Source organism: Cyrtonyx montezumae, unplaced genomic scaffold (genome assembly GCF_038088225.1).
Source record: "Cyrtonyx montezumae isolate F1298 unplaced genomic scaffold, pur_monq_1.0 scaffold_3, whole genome shotgun sequence".
Lineage (NCBI taxonomy): Eukaryota > Metazoa > Chordata > Aves > Galliformes > Odontophoridae > Cyrtonyx > Cyrtonyx montezumae.
The window spans coordinates 46,110,958-46,129,180 of NW_027072034.1; the positions used below are offsets into that span (position 1 = coordinate 46,110,958).

Consider the following 18,223-nt stretch of genomic DNA (forward strand, 5'->3'; position numbering starts at 1 on the left):
GCTGGCCCAATAGGTTTGATGCTGGAGCGAGTGCTTCCTTCAGAGGCCCACCACTGGCACGTAAGGAAGCCTTTCAAAACAGAGTAACTTCTGTGATTGGAAAGCACCAAAACAGATTTAACACGATGCAAAACAACACATACAACGAGATAGCGGCGTTACCTGCTTCAGAGTGTTCAGCATCAGAGGCTGTTGGTTGAGGGCTATGAGTACCATTTTGTCAGACCTCAGCAGAAAATGAATTGAGATCAAGCACAGGCACACGCGTTAGCCTTATTCCAAGCGCAGGGTTGATGCTTTTTTTTTGTTTCCACACGAGCTGCAGGAAGGTGGATGATACCTGATACAGCCTCATTACTGCTGCACAGGCAGGTGACATCTGATCTGCTGCAGAGCTCGCCAAGACCGAGCCAGCTTGTCAACATTTTTAAAAAAGAAACAGGGCAGAAAAAGAGACACAGTCAGAACTCTGTGTTATGTCCTCTTGACATTTCTGGCCCAGCTCAGCCACGGTACCATGTTTAATGTCAAGCCATGGCCTAGCAGTGTGAAGTTGGATGTTTGTCTTCCCTGGGTAAAGACATTACTTCCTCTCCATAAGCTCCTGATTAGAGAGAAGTGGTCCCAATTCCTGTATGTTTCCAGTACCAGTGTGGACTGCTGACTTTGGCAATCGGTCAACTTTTGGCAGCTGGCTGACATCTTCCTGCCAGCTCCTTACAGGGCCAGATCCTTTAGCAGAGTGTTATCTTCAGCTCTGCACCTTCTTGACCTTGGCAGAATTGTTACTTTTGGGACTGAGGGATCCCTCTTCACAGCTTCAATCCTTTATACTCTTACTCAAACACAAGGATAGGGGATGACCTGCTGAAGAGGAGCTCTGTGGAGAAGGATCTGGGGGTCCTGGTGGACAACAGGCCGGCCATGAGCCGGCAGTGTGCCCTGGTGGCCAAGAAGGTCAACAGTAATCTGGGATGCATTAAAAAGAGTGTGGCCAGCAGGTCAACGGAGGTGATCTTCCCCCTCTACTCTACCCTGGTGAGGCCACATTTAGGCTACCATGTCTCTCAGTTAAAAAAGACAAGGATCTTCTAGAAGGAGTCCAGTGGAGGGCCACAAAGACGATTAAGGGCATGGAACATCTCCCATATGAGGAAAGGCTGTGGGTCTGCTCAGCCTGGGGAAAAGAAGGGGATCTGATAAATTAGTTCATTATTATCTAAAGGAAAGTGGGAGGCAAGTGGATGAGGCCAGGCTCTTCTCAGTGGTGCGTAGCAATAGGACAAAGAGTAATGGTCTAAAACTCAAACATAGGAAGTTCTATACTAGCATGCAGAAGAACTTCTTCACAGTAAAGGTGATGGAGCACTGGAACAGGCTGCCCAGAGAGGTTCTGGAATCTCCTTCTATGGAGATATTCAAGACTGAACTGGATGCCTGTCTGTGCAACCTTATTGTAGGGTCTTTAGGGTCTGCTTTAGCAGGGCAGCTGGACTAGATCTTGAGGTCCCTTCAAACTTCTCTGATTCAGCGCAAACCACATGCGATTCTCATACAAAATAATTTCCTGCATCTTCACCAAAATGCTTGGAAAATCTCACGTGAAAGCATATAGAATTCTTTTTAAATTTATTAGTTGCTTTCCCAATTAAAAGGGATCGTGGGGTATTTACTGAACCATATGATACAGAAGTTACAAGCTGCAGAAAGTAATGCCTGCTTCCTCTTCACCCGTTGGTATTTTTGTTAGTGGGAGCTCAGGGCAGTCTTTGAATGGAGATTATCACAGAGCACAGAACATCCCAAGTTGGAAGGGACCCACAAGGACCACGGAGTCCAACCCCTGGCTCCACACAGCACCACGCAAAAATCAAGCCCTATGCTTGTAGTGTTTCCAAATGGTGCATGACTTCCATCAGGCTTGTGTCCATGCCTGTTGCTCTGTGGTGCAGAGCCTGTCCTTAACCCCCAGCTGCCCCTCCCCTGACGCAGCTGGTGCAATGGTTTGCCTGTTCCCTATGAGCAGGGAGGCAAGTACTACCCTGAAATTTAGAAGGAAGCACACACCTCACCCAAAACAATGTTGGTTCAAAGGAGTAAGTATAGCCAACCCACCTGTGTGTGTACATCACATGCACTGACTGATGCTTCACTTTTCTTTGAATTCTGCTCAGATGCAAGAGTCAACACACACTTACCCTGACTGGTAACATCAGGTGTATCCACCAGGGTTTCTGTGCTGGGACCACGTAGTCTAAGAAAACATGAAGTTAAACACACATTACAAATTAAATTACTATTCAAACCAGCGCCTGTTAGTAGTCTCCCAGCATCATTATTCTCCATCTCTGAAGTGTGAAGACTATTCAGTTCACAAGGCTTGAAAATTACTGCTTATTAAGATTAATTATTTTAATCTATTTCCATGTTGTTTTTGTTTTTTTTTTTCTAATTATGCATCATTAGAATACAGAATAGCTTTCATATCCCTTTAATGTTTAATTTAGTAAACATTCCCTTTGGAAACAGCATGGCTGTGGTTTGCATGCTAAATACTTGGAAATTACAGATGGAAGTAGGCTGGAATTCAGATAGAAACTAGTATGAGATAGCAGATGAATCTTTTCTATAAAGAATAAAGGACTAAGGAGATAAAACTTTCCTTAATCCTGACAAGGCCAGGTTCAGAAGCATGGACTTTCCAGTGCTGCCAGGCACATCACCACTTCTACATACCTTCTCCACCGAGGTGGAACAATGAAATCAGAAGCTCTTTGCAGGGAGTGGGTCAGTGTGGTTGCCACACACAGTTAATATTGCGTGTCTAGACCAAGCCTGCAAATGGCAATATCCGAAGGAGAAAGCACAGCAGAGCAACGAGAGAAACTCACTGCTAACATCTAGGATGAGAAGTTATGGCCTCAAGTTGCACCAGGGGAGGTTCAGGTTGGATATCTGGAAGAAGTTCTTTTCAGGGAGAGTGGTGAGACAGTGGCACAGGCTGCCCAGGGAGGTGGTGCAGTCACCATTCCTGGAGGTGTTTGAGAAATGCGTGCATGTGGCACTGAGGGTCGTGGTCAGCAGGCATGGTGCAATGGGCTGGGGGTTGGACTGCGTGATCTTAGCAGTCTTCTCCAACCGTAATGATTTCTGTGACCTGTGAAGGGCAGACCGATCACCAGGACCTGCAGTCTAAGGGTAATGCTTTTCACAGCCACTGTCTCTCAATTCCACATAGGGAAATGTTTCATTTGTACTTTGCTAGTTTATTATGCTTGCTGATAAGACTTCATTAACGGCTTCATTAACTTTGATCTCTGCTTTTTGAGGTGTTTCACATTCATGTTTGCTTTCTCACTTCTCATCCACCCCTATTCCTTAGCACAAACATTCCTTCCTTTTTTTTTTTTGTCACCATATCAAAATGCTTTTGCCAAACCATGAATCAAATCTGCTGTCTTGAAACAGGAGCGAGCTAAGTCTTCACAGACATGCAACAGTTTCTGCTTTTAACACAAAAAGGAAGTACTTCTGTCACTCAGTAGAACACAATTACCTGAACCTCTGAGCCCCCAGTGAAGCAGTGTCAGCTGTTTCTCCTTATAAAACGGTGAGACACCAGTGCCTAGATCAACTCCTGAGGTTGTGTGTCAAAATAACTCTAAATCTGAAACACTTCATCCAGACAAGGGAGAATTTGGTCTAGAATAAAATAAATAATGATAATAAAAAAAGTCTTATGAGCTCTGTTCAACAGCAATCTGTAGAACAGTGCTATGTTCTCCGTTGAGGCTCAGAGCAACAGATAAGAGCTCCCTCCCTCTATAATTGAGGTAATAAGTCCCTCATTATTTAGCTTTGAAATCTAAGGAAAGCTGTAAAGCAACCATTTAATTAAAACCCAAGGGGAGGTGAAAGGCTGATGGATGGAGCATGCATGTGCTCTGACAGTATCACCAAATTATGCTTTAAAGAGTCCTTTCACAAGCCTGCAATCTCCTGACGTACAGATGCCTGCATGTTTTATGTACAACATTATCGTGGCTGTCCTGTCACAACTTGCCACAGCCCTGCCATTGCCACCAGGCATATGGCCTCTGTGAGCAGGGTTGGGTTTTCGCAACATAGCAGTGAAAACAGACTGCATATAAATTAATCCAAGTGTGCAGCACAAATGCAGGTATCAGAAGATCCCACTTTCAGCCCTAATTGTTGCCCCAAGCACTAAAGTGTTAACTAACCTTGTCAAAATTTAGGTTAGAAATGCGACTTTCTTGCCAAAAGGAAAGAAATGCTGACAGCCTTCACGCAGGGAGGCCTGTCCAGTTTTGACCAAAACTATATGGTTCATCACCTCTAACAGAGCCTTGTAGCTGACTGAGATGCATGGCTGCAGGCACTCCATCTCCAAAACTCTCAGACCTTTTCTTTCTCTGCCAGCAATGTTGAGGATAGTCTTTGCCCAGGAACTGCAAAATAAAACTCCTTTCAGCAGGATTTAAGTATTTGAACTGGTAAGAGGTTTAAGTCAGGACAAGGAAGAAAAAGGGTAGCGTGAAAGCTGTTGTTTGACTGGGAAAATTATTGCTCACTGGGAAAATTATAAGCAACTCCTTATTTTTAAGCCCTCATAGCTCTGCATGTTTACTATACTAACAACGATACTTCCAACAACGCTGCCATCTGTATTTTCAGAAGTTATTCTAAAGAAAGATGTGTGACCATTGTGAATATATGCCTCTATTTCAGTAAAGCTCTGGAGTGAATGTCACACACCAACTTCCAGAGCGTTTATTTTGATCCTGAGAATTGCAGTGCTCAGGTATCCACACAGCCCTCTTGTTGCAAAAAATTACTTTTTTGGTCTTGAATTTTTTGGCTCTTTTGATAGTACAGAATATGATTCATGCGGTCAATAAACCGCATTTGTAGTTTGAGTAATTATTGTAAGAGCCTAAGCATCTTTTGTCTTAGCGTTTCAGCACTAAAACAGGATGCACAGGGCAGGGGGCACGGCCCCGAGTGCCGGAGTTCAAGGAGCGTCTGCACAGCGCTCTCAGACGTAGGGTGGGATTTGGGGTGGTGCTGGGTGGAGCCAGGGGTTGGACTCCATGATCCCTGTGGGTCCTTCCAACTCAGGATATTCTGTGATTCTATGTTTTTTCTTAAGATTAAAAAGGAAAACAGAAAATCAATGTCAGGCATCTGCCATTTACATATGTGTATTTGCACAGAGGCAGTACAGGCCAACCCCTACTCTTCACATTGGCTTTGCAGGGGACCAGCAGCTCAAACAGCATTTTTCTAGAATGAGGGCAAAGGAAGAAAGCTTTTCAGTTTCTGCATTGTTCTTACGCAGGGTGGGAGATGGGAGAAGATGTACATGTTGCTGTGACAGACAATGCAGTGTGTCCCCCTCATCTGTATGCTCCTTAAATGACAACCCCACTCCTGTTTTTCCAGTGCAGCACGTGCGTAGCAGCTTAGAGAAAACAAGAGATAGACCCGACAGAGCAAGTCACCTTCAGCTCTTGAATATTAACTGTTTGCATTTCCATACCCTGCCGGTGGGTAAGTCACAGGAGCAATGTTACTCATGGCAAATCCTGCTCAGCAGACACCACTGTAAGAGAACAGGGTCCCCTCTGCCAACAGAGGCATCAGTGTCTGTTGTCCTGAGAGATGCCTGAAACACAAGCCTGGTGGTGACAGGGTGCAGGGCAGAAAACAAAACTAATAATACCGAATGGTACTGTCAGTCAAGATAGATGGTGTACTTTAGAAAGATTATCCAGATGGCAAAAAGACAATCAATAATAAGGGAAACGCTCACCCAGCTCCAAAGATCAAGGCTCATAAAAGGAAACTCCACACAGGAGGGATCTCCAACAAGAGATCCTTCCCCAGTGGTGGTCAGCCCTTAAATGGGGTCTGGGAGAGGTGGAGCCAGACTGCACCCCTTCCGGTCACACAGTGCATTGCCTTCACCTGTGCTCCTGCGGCTGACTCAGTGCTCACCTCAGCTGATCCATCAGTGGTTCAGGCCCTGATTCAGCAGTTCCCATACACAGGGGCACCTGGAAGGAGCTGTATGCTACAGCTAACAAGGCTAAGAGCTAATGAGCAGGGAGTCACTTCTTGAAGTGACAGAAGAGATCTGGACTCTGCCAGCCAGAACAGCAGCCTGCTGTTGCTGATACAATCTTTGCAATCACAGGAGAGCAGGTGATCTTCCCCCTCCCTGGTACTTTGTCTCTCCAGATGAAAACGCAGCCTCAGGATCCAGACCCACCCATTGCTGATGCTGCTCTGTTTGGAAATGAAGGCACTCAGAAGCTGGGAGGGCAGCTTGAGGCCTTTTGTGAGGCCTGAGATAAGCTTGGGGTGTCACTTCCCAGAGCAACTCCAAGGAAATTGCCGATCCTAATCAGTTACCACGATTACCTTACATGTATTATTTATTTGTGCATTAAAAACTTAGTAATAGTTATTCTAGTGATTGAAAATAGATCTGGGAAAAGACAGTACAGTGCCAGATTCTTCCTGGTGCTTAAGACATCTGCATTTGCTTTACTCCATAGTGCTGTGTTAGCACTATGTTTTACTAGCAAAACTTACCTAATAACTTGACTTTTTAAAGTAATGCAGTTCTCATATTTTAATCTAAGTTCAGCTTCAGTCATTCCCTCACCTGAAGTAAAAATATCCTTTCAGCCACTTATAAAAATCCACTCAAGGATCGTGGCCCCAGTCTGTTTTCTCACTGCTTCTCACAGCGTGACTCACAAATGCTTTACAGAAGAACTCCATCAAGGATGTGTGTGAATCCTCAGCAGCCCTTCACCAGTTTGAGGACCATCAACAAATGAAAAACGAAGCTCTCTGGGCAGAGCTGAATCACAGCAGCAAACCTTAATATTGATGCAGAGAAGTTGTATCATCTAAAACAGAAGGTGGAAGCAAATTAATGCCTCAAAAAACAGTCCTTGCTTCAGATATTCAACCAATTTGTCAAGGTTACATGTGAAAGCAAATATAAAAGGAAACACACAGCATCTTTCTTTACAAATACTGACTTACCCTGTTTCTTTTATTCTTAGTAAATAATTGAGTGGACAGGTCACAAGAATGATTTAAGAGTTGGTAAGAGTGATGAACTGTTATCATGGAAAATGTTAATATACTTGAAAATAAAAACAGACTTTATATGTTTTCTAAACACTGCTACATGCATTTAGCTTGAAGAGAACATTGATGTATGGACAACCCTTACAGAACATACCTCACGCACTCAGTGCAACAGCAGCCAATGGCTCCAAAGTTCTCTTTCTCATCTTCCTTTCCACTTAATAGCCCAGAGAGCTGAAGCTGCAAGCTGTTTCCTATACTGCCCAGTAGCATTTAGGATGCCACTGATTGGAAACCCTCAGCTTACAGCTCTTCTTCTGCTGGTCTACATTTCTTCTGTGTATTGGCTACATCTCAGAAAGCAAATCAGCACACAGCAAGGGAAGCAACGTAAAATAGTTAAGGGCTCTGAAAACCACTCCTTCATTCATTCTCATTTCTTCAGAAAATATCTCAGAATCAATTAGCACATAGCTACTTTAAAATTTGTCTTACGAGGAGTAAAAAAAGCTAAGAAACAACAGTTAGATTCAGAAACGAAAATGTATTTCACCTTTGTACATGCTATACATGTCATGCAAATAAAGAAATCTACATGTTATACAAGGACACCATAATAAAATATCATGTGACCGCTGTCAAATACAATGCATCACAGCAAAACAAACGGTTCAGTTTTGTTTTGTTGGTTTATTATTTAAGAAATAAATGTAGGACTAATTTGGAAGACACGGTACCATGCTACAGCTTACTGCACAGTCAAAAGAAATTACTTTTCCTGAAGTACACCAATATAAATAGCCAGATTACTGAAGGAATGCTTTCTTTATACACTGCACGTGATTTCACTGGTTACTTCCCCATTGCTGGCTTCAAAGTGCACAAGAATGGGTCTACAACTGAGCTCAAGCTACACTTGAAACTCCCCTACATGTAAAACAAAACAAAACAAAACAAAACAAAACAACCAAACAAGCCAAGTTTCCACTTTTGTTTTTTTTTTTTTTTGTTAGTTTCCAAAGAGAGCAATATTTGTAATTTATTTTTATAAGGAATTGGACAGAAGTGTCCTCAAAGCAGCACATCATCTAGCATATAGTTATTGTAGGTTACCAACAGAAATAAAGTTAACACTGTATGGCACGTAATGTCTACACGATACAGCTCGATGTGGATTTTTCCATACAGATGCTTAGAAGATATTAAGTAGGCTAGCAGTGCTCACTGTGTGTCTCCCAGCCTTTGTATTTCTGCTGCAACTTTCACATGTTATTTTGCTGCTGTCCGTATCTTGTTTTGTTGAGCCTGTAAGGAAGACAAAACACTTCTGCACACGACAGAAAGCCTGCTGGTATTAACCAAGTGTCTGCATCTCCAAAGGTTAATGTTACCTGACCCCCCGACATACTCACTTGCATCTACTACAGTTATACTATATATATTAAGGGATTATACTCAGCATTGTGCCTGCATTGCTTACAGGTGTTACACAGCTATGTTTTTAAACACATAATTCATAATCGCTCCAGGACTATTAATATTAACCATTAAGTGCCACCAGTGACTAAAACTGTCAACATCACCACCACAAGGTAACTCCACACTCCGCAGTCAGTAAGAAGGTTCTTCCACTTGCAGTATTTACCTAGTTTTAAGCCTTTTCAGCTACAGCTTTGATTTATACGCCTGCATAGAAGTTGCCAATAATTCCTTATTAAAAACAAAAAAGATAGGCACAGAACCAAAGTACAGTGTAGTATTTCTTTTCAGTGCACTGTGGGCAAACTTCATTGCTATTTACAATAAAAAGATGCCTAAATAGATATATGATAAAATTAAGGAGGAATGATCTTAAATGCACAAGTAAAATCACAGTGAAGTGTTCAGATGCTTTTTAAATTAAAAGAAAAAAAAAGTGCTTTGCTAGCAGCTAAAGCTCCAATTCTAATGCATACTCAGTCTCCCCTGAAACCATCGAGGTTCTAGATCACTGTTTTCCACCAAAAGCAGCTGGTTATTCAATATATTCCCTGGGAAGACAAAGTTTTATTCAGCTCTGATTATTTGAAATCCAGTGTTCAGGACTGCAGAAGCTTTTTCAAGTGACAAGTTCATGTTTTACTGTCAGTAGTGTCACAAGGACGTACACCCTCCACAGATTGCTACCCCTGTCAATTGGAAAAATGAGAGAAGAAAATCAAGTCAGCTATGCAAAGTTAGATGACCTCAAGCTGGTAGTTTAGAAAACACTTTTAATAAAATCAACTACAGCAACATACTTTGAAAATGTCATGAAAGCCTACATACCTGCTCCCCAACCCCCTCCACCATATTGTTTTTCAGCTTTCCAGAAGTGATTCTACACTGTGCTGCAAGTACTTAGATCAGCAGAAGTGAGTAAGCAGCTGCAAAAAACATCATTTCCCAGTTTGGCTCCACTTCTAACTGTTTTCTTTATGATAATGTACTCCAAAGACTTACAGCAACAGGACTTTGTCACTGAAGAAAATGAACAGCTCACTACTCGCTGTCTTTTGAGTGCAGGAAGAAAGTGTTTCAATTCATCAGATACATTCAGTTGCTATGATAGATCAGTAATATACATATAAGAACTTGTTGAGAGCAGCCCTGCAGAGAATGACTTGTGGAACCTGATGGACAAAAAACTGATGTGAACCAGCAGTGTGCTCATGCAGCTAACAGCATTCAGGCCACATCAAAAGAGGGGTGGCAGAAGGGAGATGGAGGTGACTGTCCCCCTCCACTCTGCCCTTATGAGGACCCATCTGGAGCACTGCATCCAAGTCTGGGGTCCTCAAAACAAAAAAGATATGGAGCTGCTGGAGTGGGTCCAGAGGAGGCCATGAAGATGATCAGAGGGCTGGAGCACTTCCCCTATGAAGAAAAGCTGAAAGATTTGGGCTTGTTCAGCCTGGAGAAGTCTGCAAGGAGACCTCACCGAGACCTTCCAGTACTTGAGGGGAACTTGGAAAACAGGAGGGAGAATGACTTTTTACACAGGTAGGTAGTGACAAAACAAGGGACAATGGCATTAAACTGAAAGGGGGGAAGTTTAGGTTAGACACTGGGGGAAATGCTTTACTCAGAAGGTTGTGAGGTGCTGGCACAGCTGCCCAGAGAAGCTGTGGTGCTCCATCCCTGGAAGCACTCAAGGCCAGGTTGGATGGGGCCCTGGGCAGCCTGAGCTGCTGGGGGCAGCCCTGCCCATGGCACGGGTTGGGGCTGGGTGGGCTTTGAGAGGTTCCTTCCAACCTAAGCCATTCAGTGATTCTATAATACAATACCCATTTAATAAGAGCTGTAAATGTGAAAAATTATGCTAGATTTAAATATCTAAGAGATCGTACGTGAAAAGAAGAAAAAAGCTGCTGTTTCCAAGTGCCATATTATTCTGGGAAGCTCATGAGTAATCACACAATTGATCACATCTAAAGATATTTATTGCACTACTGTACCTTAATCTGTCCTGCTTGAAAAGCAAGGTTGTCAACAGATTGAATTAAGTGTATTTTCCTGTCCTGGACTGTTAAATCCCTCAATCAAGTTTTTGTTACAGTCATCGATGCTAATAGTATCACTGGATGTCTTGGAGTAAGTAGCTGGGCCTGTGAAATCCAAGAGATCTTCAAGAGCCTTGGCATTGCTTGTCCCATTTTGGTCAAAAGAAACACCTGGCATGAGTTCATTCATGGGTGAATATTCAGGGATAGAGATAAATTCTTCTTTTGAAACAGGGCTATAAAAAGATATATGAAAAGAAGATGCAGAATAACAACAGTGTAAATTTTTGTTAACCAGCAAATTAATCTTTGACCATTCAAGAAATACTACTTATCTTAAGGCCAACTGCAGCAAGCTTTTACCTGCAGTATGTCCCAAATCAAACAAACAGAAGAAAACATTACTCTGTTCAGGATGAAAAGTCATACTTAATGTGTATTTCTTAACAGTTAAGGTTTGTGGTGCTTCTGTGACGTGAACATTCATCTCCTAAAACCCACATTTCTAATAAAAGCTTGTGCATCATAGCTATGCAGTCTTGGTACAAACAAAAAATGAACGGTGGCATCTGAACAATATCTACAGAAGTTACTTTCACAGTATGACATTCTGGATTTTGGGAATTATCTGAAAGGTTTGGAGAAATTTGTATAGGATCTGTAAGTAAGAGCAATAGGAAGATTTTTAAGTTCCCCTGTCCCCAAATATGAGAGTGATATGAAGTTCAGGCTCTTGTCTGAAACAACCACTTTGCATCTTGACAGATTTGGAACATGCCACCATTGACACCACACTGCTCCCCATGTTGTGGGGCTGGGAAGAAGTAAAAGAGTAACAGCAAATGAAGCAGGAACGTGTGTGTTTCTAGTAGGGATTTCACAATTTCTGTTGGTAGATATCTGTACCTCACATCCATAGACTGAACCTCATCTGCTGAATCTTCCATGCTGTTAGATTTCCCATCTACAGCGTCCAGTTGAACAAGTCCTGGAACTGACTTTAGACCATTAGCTACCACATCTTGGGAAGGTACTACAGAGGTAGCACTCTCTAAGCTTTTACTTTTCAGGCAGGTTGCCAGCCCATTGATCTCTATAAAGCAAGGTTAGAAATTATGACAGTAGCAATATCTTTATTTAATCATTTTTAATACATCACAAATGTTTTTAAATTGCAGAGAAGAAAGGAGGACCGACAATGCAGTGTGACTCAGTTTCATCTCTGACTAATTGTATTATACTTTAAATCTTCCTTTCCACTCTAAAATTGTGCTTTACTCTGCATTTTTTAATATAATGAAACAGAAAGAGGATGTATCAGCTTTTTTGTCATGTGCTAAAAGCCTTAACCTAGAGAACTAACCAATGTATAGATAAATGCTGCAGATATGTTTTTTTAGTTCATGCTTAAAATACGTATGCTGTTTACATCAAGCCAAATTAAATCTTATTTTCATCAAGTGAGATTCAGAGCAATTCTAAAAAAAGCCTGCAAGCTTGGTTGTAAGCCAAAAAAATTTTTACCTACAAAACTCAAATGCAGGTTGCAGCAGGCAAACCAATTAGCAGACTGGAACTTCTCATTTATAGAAATGCAATGTCAGGCACTAAATAGAGGACAACCATTCTTCTGCTTACATGGCAAAACGAAGTCTCACAGTGAGTCTCCAGTGTCTAATATTTGCGACTGACACAAACCTAACTATTCTTTTCTAGAGAAAAACTAAGAGCCCAGTGCTCTATCAAAGCAAAACTCTGACAGGAACAAGCTAGGAAAATAGGTAAAAAAAACATGTTAAGTTTTACCTGGTTGGTTAAGAACAAGGGCTTTTGGTTGCTTTTCCACATTCAAAGTTGACGGTATCTCCAGTTTGGGTTCATCCTTCTGCAGTCAAGTAACAAATCAAGTACATTAGACAAAGTAGTGCAAACTTCATGGAAGTGACTGTGCTCAAAATCTGTGGCGTTGCTCAGGGCCCAGGGGGTGGTCAAAGTTCATCAACAGCAGTAGAAGACTTTTCATTTCATATTGGGCATAGGATTTTTTTATTATTATTATTTGTATTTTAACTTCAAAAAGAAAACATCCTCTGAAAGTAACTGAAGGAACAGTTTTTCAGTAGAAAACTTACAATATAAAGTGAAATCTTAACTGTCCATCACTTCCTAGCTGGAAAAAACTGCCTTGTTCTCAAAACCTATATTCCTGGTGGGCCTACACGGAGAGCTCACAGTAACTACGTTCACTGGCTGGTACAAAGCAGAAGATATCACAACAACAAACACTACAGCTCTAGTCTTCACCACCACAAACATGGGATGGGCCCCTCGCACCTCGCTGGGCATCGGAGGAGGTACACCTACAACAGCTGCATAAAAAGCTGAGCCACTGCTACACACAGACACAACAATAGCAGCAAGACATTTGCAGTTCTAAAACACATCTAAAACTTGGGTGTAGAGAGTACTATAATGGAAAAAGCTAGGGTTTAATTTTCACATTACAGTTATTAAAGACAAAGCAGTTTCATACCTTTATTTCTGGTGTTTCACTCCTTCTTGTTCTCTTCATTATTTCATCTATTCTCTAGAAATTAAAATAAATTGGGGGGATGAGAAGGCAGGCAGGTTATTTGACACAAGACTGATAAAGGAGGAAAAAAAAGTCAGCAAAAGTCTTATAGTGACATCATCCCCAGGTGTCCTGAAAAAGTGAGAATAGATAAGAAAGATAAACAAAAGGGAAGAAAGCAGCTGGGAGCTGGCTTTCAGTATCAGGGCTCACAAAACGTGACCTTCTCACTGGATGCAATTTACAGACAAACGTTTTAAATATAAGGTGTTGGCAGTTTTGAGTTGTGCTCAGCTTTGGAACAGGAGATTTAAAAATAAAAAAAAAACAACAACAAACCAACAGCTATTAGATCTAGCTGCGTTTCCTATTTCCCAAACAGTTGCTTTAAGAAGCAGGTTTTTTGGAATGGAGGAGTAGAATGAAGTATCTGAAATTACTCGTGCTGGAATTCTGTAAGGTGTTACCCTAAAACCCTTTTTGTCTTACTTGTTCATTAAAAAACAACAACAAACTGTTCCAATTAGCCTTGCTTATTTGGACTACTGTGAAAAGAAACTATTTCACTTGTAAAGGCATTTTGCTTTGGTATTCCAGTCAACAACAGCAACACGTTTCCAGCTCAGTGGTAAACAGTTAAAAATAACGCACTGGAATAACATATATGGAAGGATCTTCTATAACTAGGAAGAGGCTCAGCAGCTCTGCAGCTGTTCTCCCTTGCCACAGAGCTGTATGTAAAGCTATGCAGTTCCAGCTATTTATTGTGCAAAAATTGTGGTAGACAGCTCTGCTGCCTCGGCACGATGTAACCAGAGACAAGCCAGGTGGGAGGAAACCTGCTTGTTAATCCCATTCAGTTTCTAAATTAGTAACACTGAGCTTTTGTTGAGTAAGTTTTAAAACAAAGTCACTCATGTTCCTGAAGAGCCTGTGATGTCCTGGGTTGGGTGGCAATGCACATTTGCCTTGGCATGCCATTCTCTGTTTGTCTCTGGCATTTAACCTTGTGGGTACAGACTAATTCTGTGTTTTTTCATTGCTTTGCACAAAGTCGTTTGCCTCAGGCAGTTCCACTTTGTCACAAATCCCGATGCAGATGTTCCCCTAACTTGCAAGAACCAAATATGAAATTCATCATAAATATCAGTTTGTCATCCCCTCAGATTATTATTTCTGGGTACTAATAGGTTATATATTTAAATAAGAAATGAAATAATCATCTTAAATGAGGCAGAGATATCTACCTTCTTCCGCTCCAGTCTTTCTTGCTCAATTTGCTGCATGATTTGTTCCCTTTCAAGACGAAGCTGCTCAGCTGCCTCACGGGCTTTGATTTCTGCTTCTTCCCTCTAATCAGAATGTGTAAAATACAATAGGTCCATTATTTATTTCAGGTTGATTACTACGTAGTATAAAATACTTCATTTATATGTATGTATATAAGTATACATATACATTTGTGTTTGAGATGATACCTGTTTCTCAAGTTTGGCTTGGAGCTCTTTTTCTTGCTTTTCCTTCAGCATTTGTTCTTCCTCAGCTTTTCTCTTGGCTTCCTCTTCTGCCTTTTTCCTAGCTGCTGCTTCTTCACGTTGTCTTTCCTCTTCTCTCTTACGAGCCTCTTCTTCAAGACGAAGTCTCTCCTCTTCTGCCTTTCTCTTCTGTTCTTCTCTTTCAAGCCTGCAAAAAGAAAAAACACAGGTATGTTTAGAAGGTTTCATTTTGTTTAGCATGAATCCCACAGTACACATGATATACAATGAGCATTAAGTAATTATGCGTCAGAGCACGCTTTCATGAAAAATACCAACAGTACAACTAAGAGGTTGAGCACATGCCCAAAATTCAGGTTAACATCAAAGTTTTAATCCCTTTTTTAATTTATTGCATAAAATACTTCATGAAAATTATACTTTCCCATAAAAAAAGCAGAAAAAAAAGAAAAAATGAAACATTTCCAATCTAATTTCCAATAGAATATAAATAATGTTCATAAATAAGTTTCAATTAAAACAAACAAAAAAAAATATCCCTCTTCCTCTGTACTTAACTCCCAGAATACTGGATATAAACAAGCACATACTTCTTCCTTTTAGCTGAAGATAAAGAAATTAGATGAGTAGCAGCAAACAGAATCCACAAAACATAGCAAGGTGTTCAAAAAAATGGGTCTACCTATCCCACCTGAGCTGTTCACAGGCCTACTAAGGAGCAGCTTCTTTGCTATCAGATTCAAGAGCTGTTTTGACAACTGATCATTCTTATCCTTGCATACTGGAGATGTAGGAAATATTTCCATCAGGTCAAGCTCGCAGACACTTGTGATTTTTTCCCCCCACATTCTCAGTAACAGACACAGTCCCCTTTAGACATGGACAGTCTGTGCTTCAGTATAAGGACTGAAGGCGTGATTTGTGCAACCAGCACCCAACATGAAGAACAACCCAAAGGCTTGCTTCTGAAACAGAGCCAGAAATTCACTGTTTAGACATGGCAAAACACAACCCTCCATGTGCCCACACTCTTAAAACCCTCAACTGCCCATGATAGGGTTGGGCAGGGAGAAAAACTTCAAGGTAATGTTTTGAATAATATAAGCCTTGCTGTTTAAGGCGTATACTGTTAGTTCTATGTGAACCAGTCAATTTAGAACTACCTCATATACTTTTACAATGTACTGCATACTGCAGACTGGACACACCTAAGTACTTGGGTGGGGGGTGACAGTTTCTTCAGGCTTCTTGAAAGAGCACAATTATTATTTTCAAACTTCCCTAGTCGTAAGAACTGCAAATAACACTAACCAACTACGAGTACAAATTTAAAGATACTATCACTTAAATGTAAGCTCCTGTCTTGATTCTGAAAATACCATTTTCAAGCAGCTTCAGTGATGAAGGTTATACTATTAGCTAATAACTTTCACCAATCAATAGAGATACCTCTCCCGTTCTTCTCGCTCCTGTCTCTCCCTCTCCTCTTGTTCCTTCTGCAGGCGGGCCTGCCTTCTTTTTTCAGCTAGAATTTTTGAAGCTTCTTCTGCATCAGTTGTTCCTGCTGTGATCTTTCCTAGGAGAAGATGACCAAGGGTGAAAAGTTACAGAAGGGACTGAGAAAGTGTCCAGCGCTTACTCATTGGTGTAGTAGCTAAAATGAGCCTGGTTCATGCTGTGGTGCCACTTTTGCTTTCCTAATGCATACATCAGCATTTTTCAGTAGACAGAATGTGGCATAGGTGAGGGTTATCCCTGTATTCCAACATTCTCATTAACTGACACTTTTCATACGTGGATAACCCAGGTGAAAACCATACACAGCAGCTTCCAATATGTACTTTCATACATATGCATAAATCCATGGCCAAGGAGCTTCATCAAAAAAAGAACAGTTCATTGCTGTTGGAAATCCTCACGGGCCCACAATACTTCACAATGTGTTTTTAGAAAAGCTCACCTTCACTACTTTCAGGCTTTCCTGCAGCAGGCACATGCTTCTCTGAAGCAACCTGGCCTGCCTCTTCAGCACGTGCTCCTGGTGATTTTTGATGACTGACGTTTTCCTTCTCTTTATCTGCTTTCTTTTTAGGAGTTTCCTGGTTGAGATTAGAAGTGGCACGATGCTTCACAGGAGAAGATGGATATTGTTTGGCATTTTTTGGAGACTGAGGATAACTCTTCGCAACTGCCCTGAGGAGCAAAAACAAAAATGAGAACAGTCTATACATGGTACAACTTGGAATCAAGTTCCATCTTTACAAATATCATTCTCCTTCCTTCTTGTGTCTGATTACATTGGAGTATCAGGTTTTTTTGCACAATGCTGTACATAATCTACCCTGATGCAAGCAATCAGAATCTGAAATGCAGAGAACTGTCAAGCAAGTTCAAATGATTACTGACTCGCATAATAAGACCAATAATACCATCCGAGTTGTACAAAAGTAGTCATGGGCAGCCTAAAAACAATTTTTCCTAACAGCCAATCCATAATCACCTTGTCTACTCTACTGTATTCAGAAGCCCATCTCAATACTTAAAGTAAAGCTATGACCAGTTATTACCACATTCTGAGGTAAAGTTGAGTACTACAAAAGACAGAACTGCACAAACCATTCCAGTCTGCTCTACTGGTTCATCTGGTGCTTTCGTCAGCACCAGAACAATGGTCCCAAGGCTCAAAGCTGTTCTAGCAGTGATGGCAGGGCACAGCAGCAGTGCTGCCGATATCTTGTTTGGCTCTGCATACTTTAGATCAAGTGACAACCCTGAAATCAGTTCTGGCATAGTGAGAGGGTAAGGTCAGTTGGCAATGTGCAAATATTTTCAGTGCATAAGAGATTACAAGGAAACATAAAACCATACACAAACACCATTAATTATTTATTTAATACCAGTAACAAGAACTAAACACTTCTAATGTTTAGAAGAGCTGGGCTGCATGGCCTAATATTATGGAGGTTAAAGAGATTACAATCTGAAAAAAAAGTGATTTATGCGAGTCTCATTAGAAGAAACAATCCTACATTAAGAGAGCATTACACAAGCAGTTTTAACCTTCCTTATGAATATATAATTACACGTGTTATTTCTTATCGCTTTTTTAATCTGCACAACATACAGTTTCAAATACTACAGCATATTTTCTGGACTGTACACTCACTCTGGTAGACCACACACACGAAAAGTATGGACAATGAATGGAAATTAACGGATGAGATTGCAAAGTTTTGTTTAGATTATAGTATTGTGTGGCCAGAGACTATTACAACTGGCACAGGATTTGCATTAAAGAGCAGTCAATGAAAATCACAAGTCTTTCAACTCTCTATCAATTCATGAGTTCAGGAAAATAGAGAGTGCTTTCCTACCATATTAAAAGAGGCTGAGATAACAGACTATAGGGAGCTCATTTAAAGTTTCCCAATTTGTGAGGAGGAAAAGACTGCAGAGCACCACGCCGCCTGTACTCTCTCATTCCTGTGAAGTGCCCCTAGCCTGGT

At 41.2% G+C, this 18,223-nt stretch overlaps 2 protein-coding genes across 5 annotated transcripts in view; one reads left to right on the forward strand and one right to left on the reverse strand.

Annotated features, from left to right (window-relative positions):
• LOC136051374 (uncharacterized) overlaps positions 1 to 18,223 on the forward strand; it is a 397,884-nt gene that overhangs the window by 58,964 nt on the left and 320,697 nt on the right. The window lies entirely within an intron of this gene.
• The window catches only part of MAP7D2 (MAP7 domain containing 2), a 74,138-nt gene continuing 63,569 nt past the window's right edge, over positions 7,655 to 18,223 (reverse strand). For 3 of the 4 annotated variants that reach the window (XM_065741433.1, XM_065741434.1, XM_065741431.1), the window contains exons 9-17: positions 16,678 to 16,910; positions 16,167 to 16,293; positions 14,700 to 14,904; positions 14,469 to 14,573; positions 13,183 to 13,236; positions 12,456 to 12,534; positions 11,556 to 11,742; positions 10,605 to 10,885; positions 7,655 to 9,296 (exon numbers count right to left, since the gene is read on the reverse strand). In XM_065741433.1, the coding sequence (XP_065597505.1) occupies positions 10,636 to 10,885; positions 11,556 to 11,742; positions 12,456 to 12,534; positions 13,183 to 13,236; positions 14,469 to 14,573; positions 14,700 to 14,904; positions 16,167 to 16,293; positions 16,678 to 16,910 (1,240 nt within the window). In that variant the 3' untranslated portion in view covers positions 7,655 to 9,296; positions 10,605 to 10,635. Of the gene's footprint in view, positions 9,297 to 10,596; positions 10,886 to 11,555; positions 11,743 to 12,455; positions 12,535 to 13,182; positions 13,237 to 14,468; positions 14,574 to 14,699; positions 14,905 to 16,166; positions 16,294 to 16,677; positions 16,911 to 18,223 lie in introns of all 4 variants that reach the window. The other variant, XM_065741432.1, reaches the window with a different exon arrangement.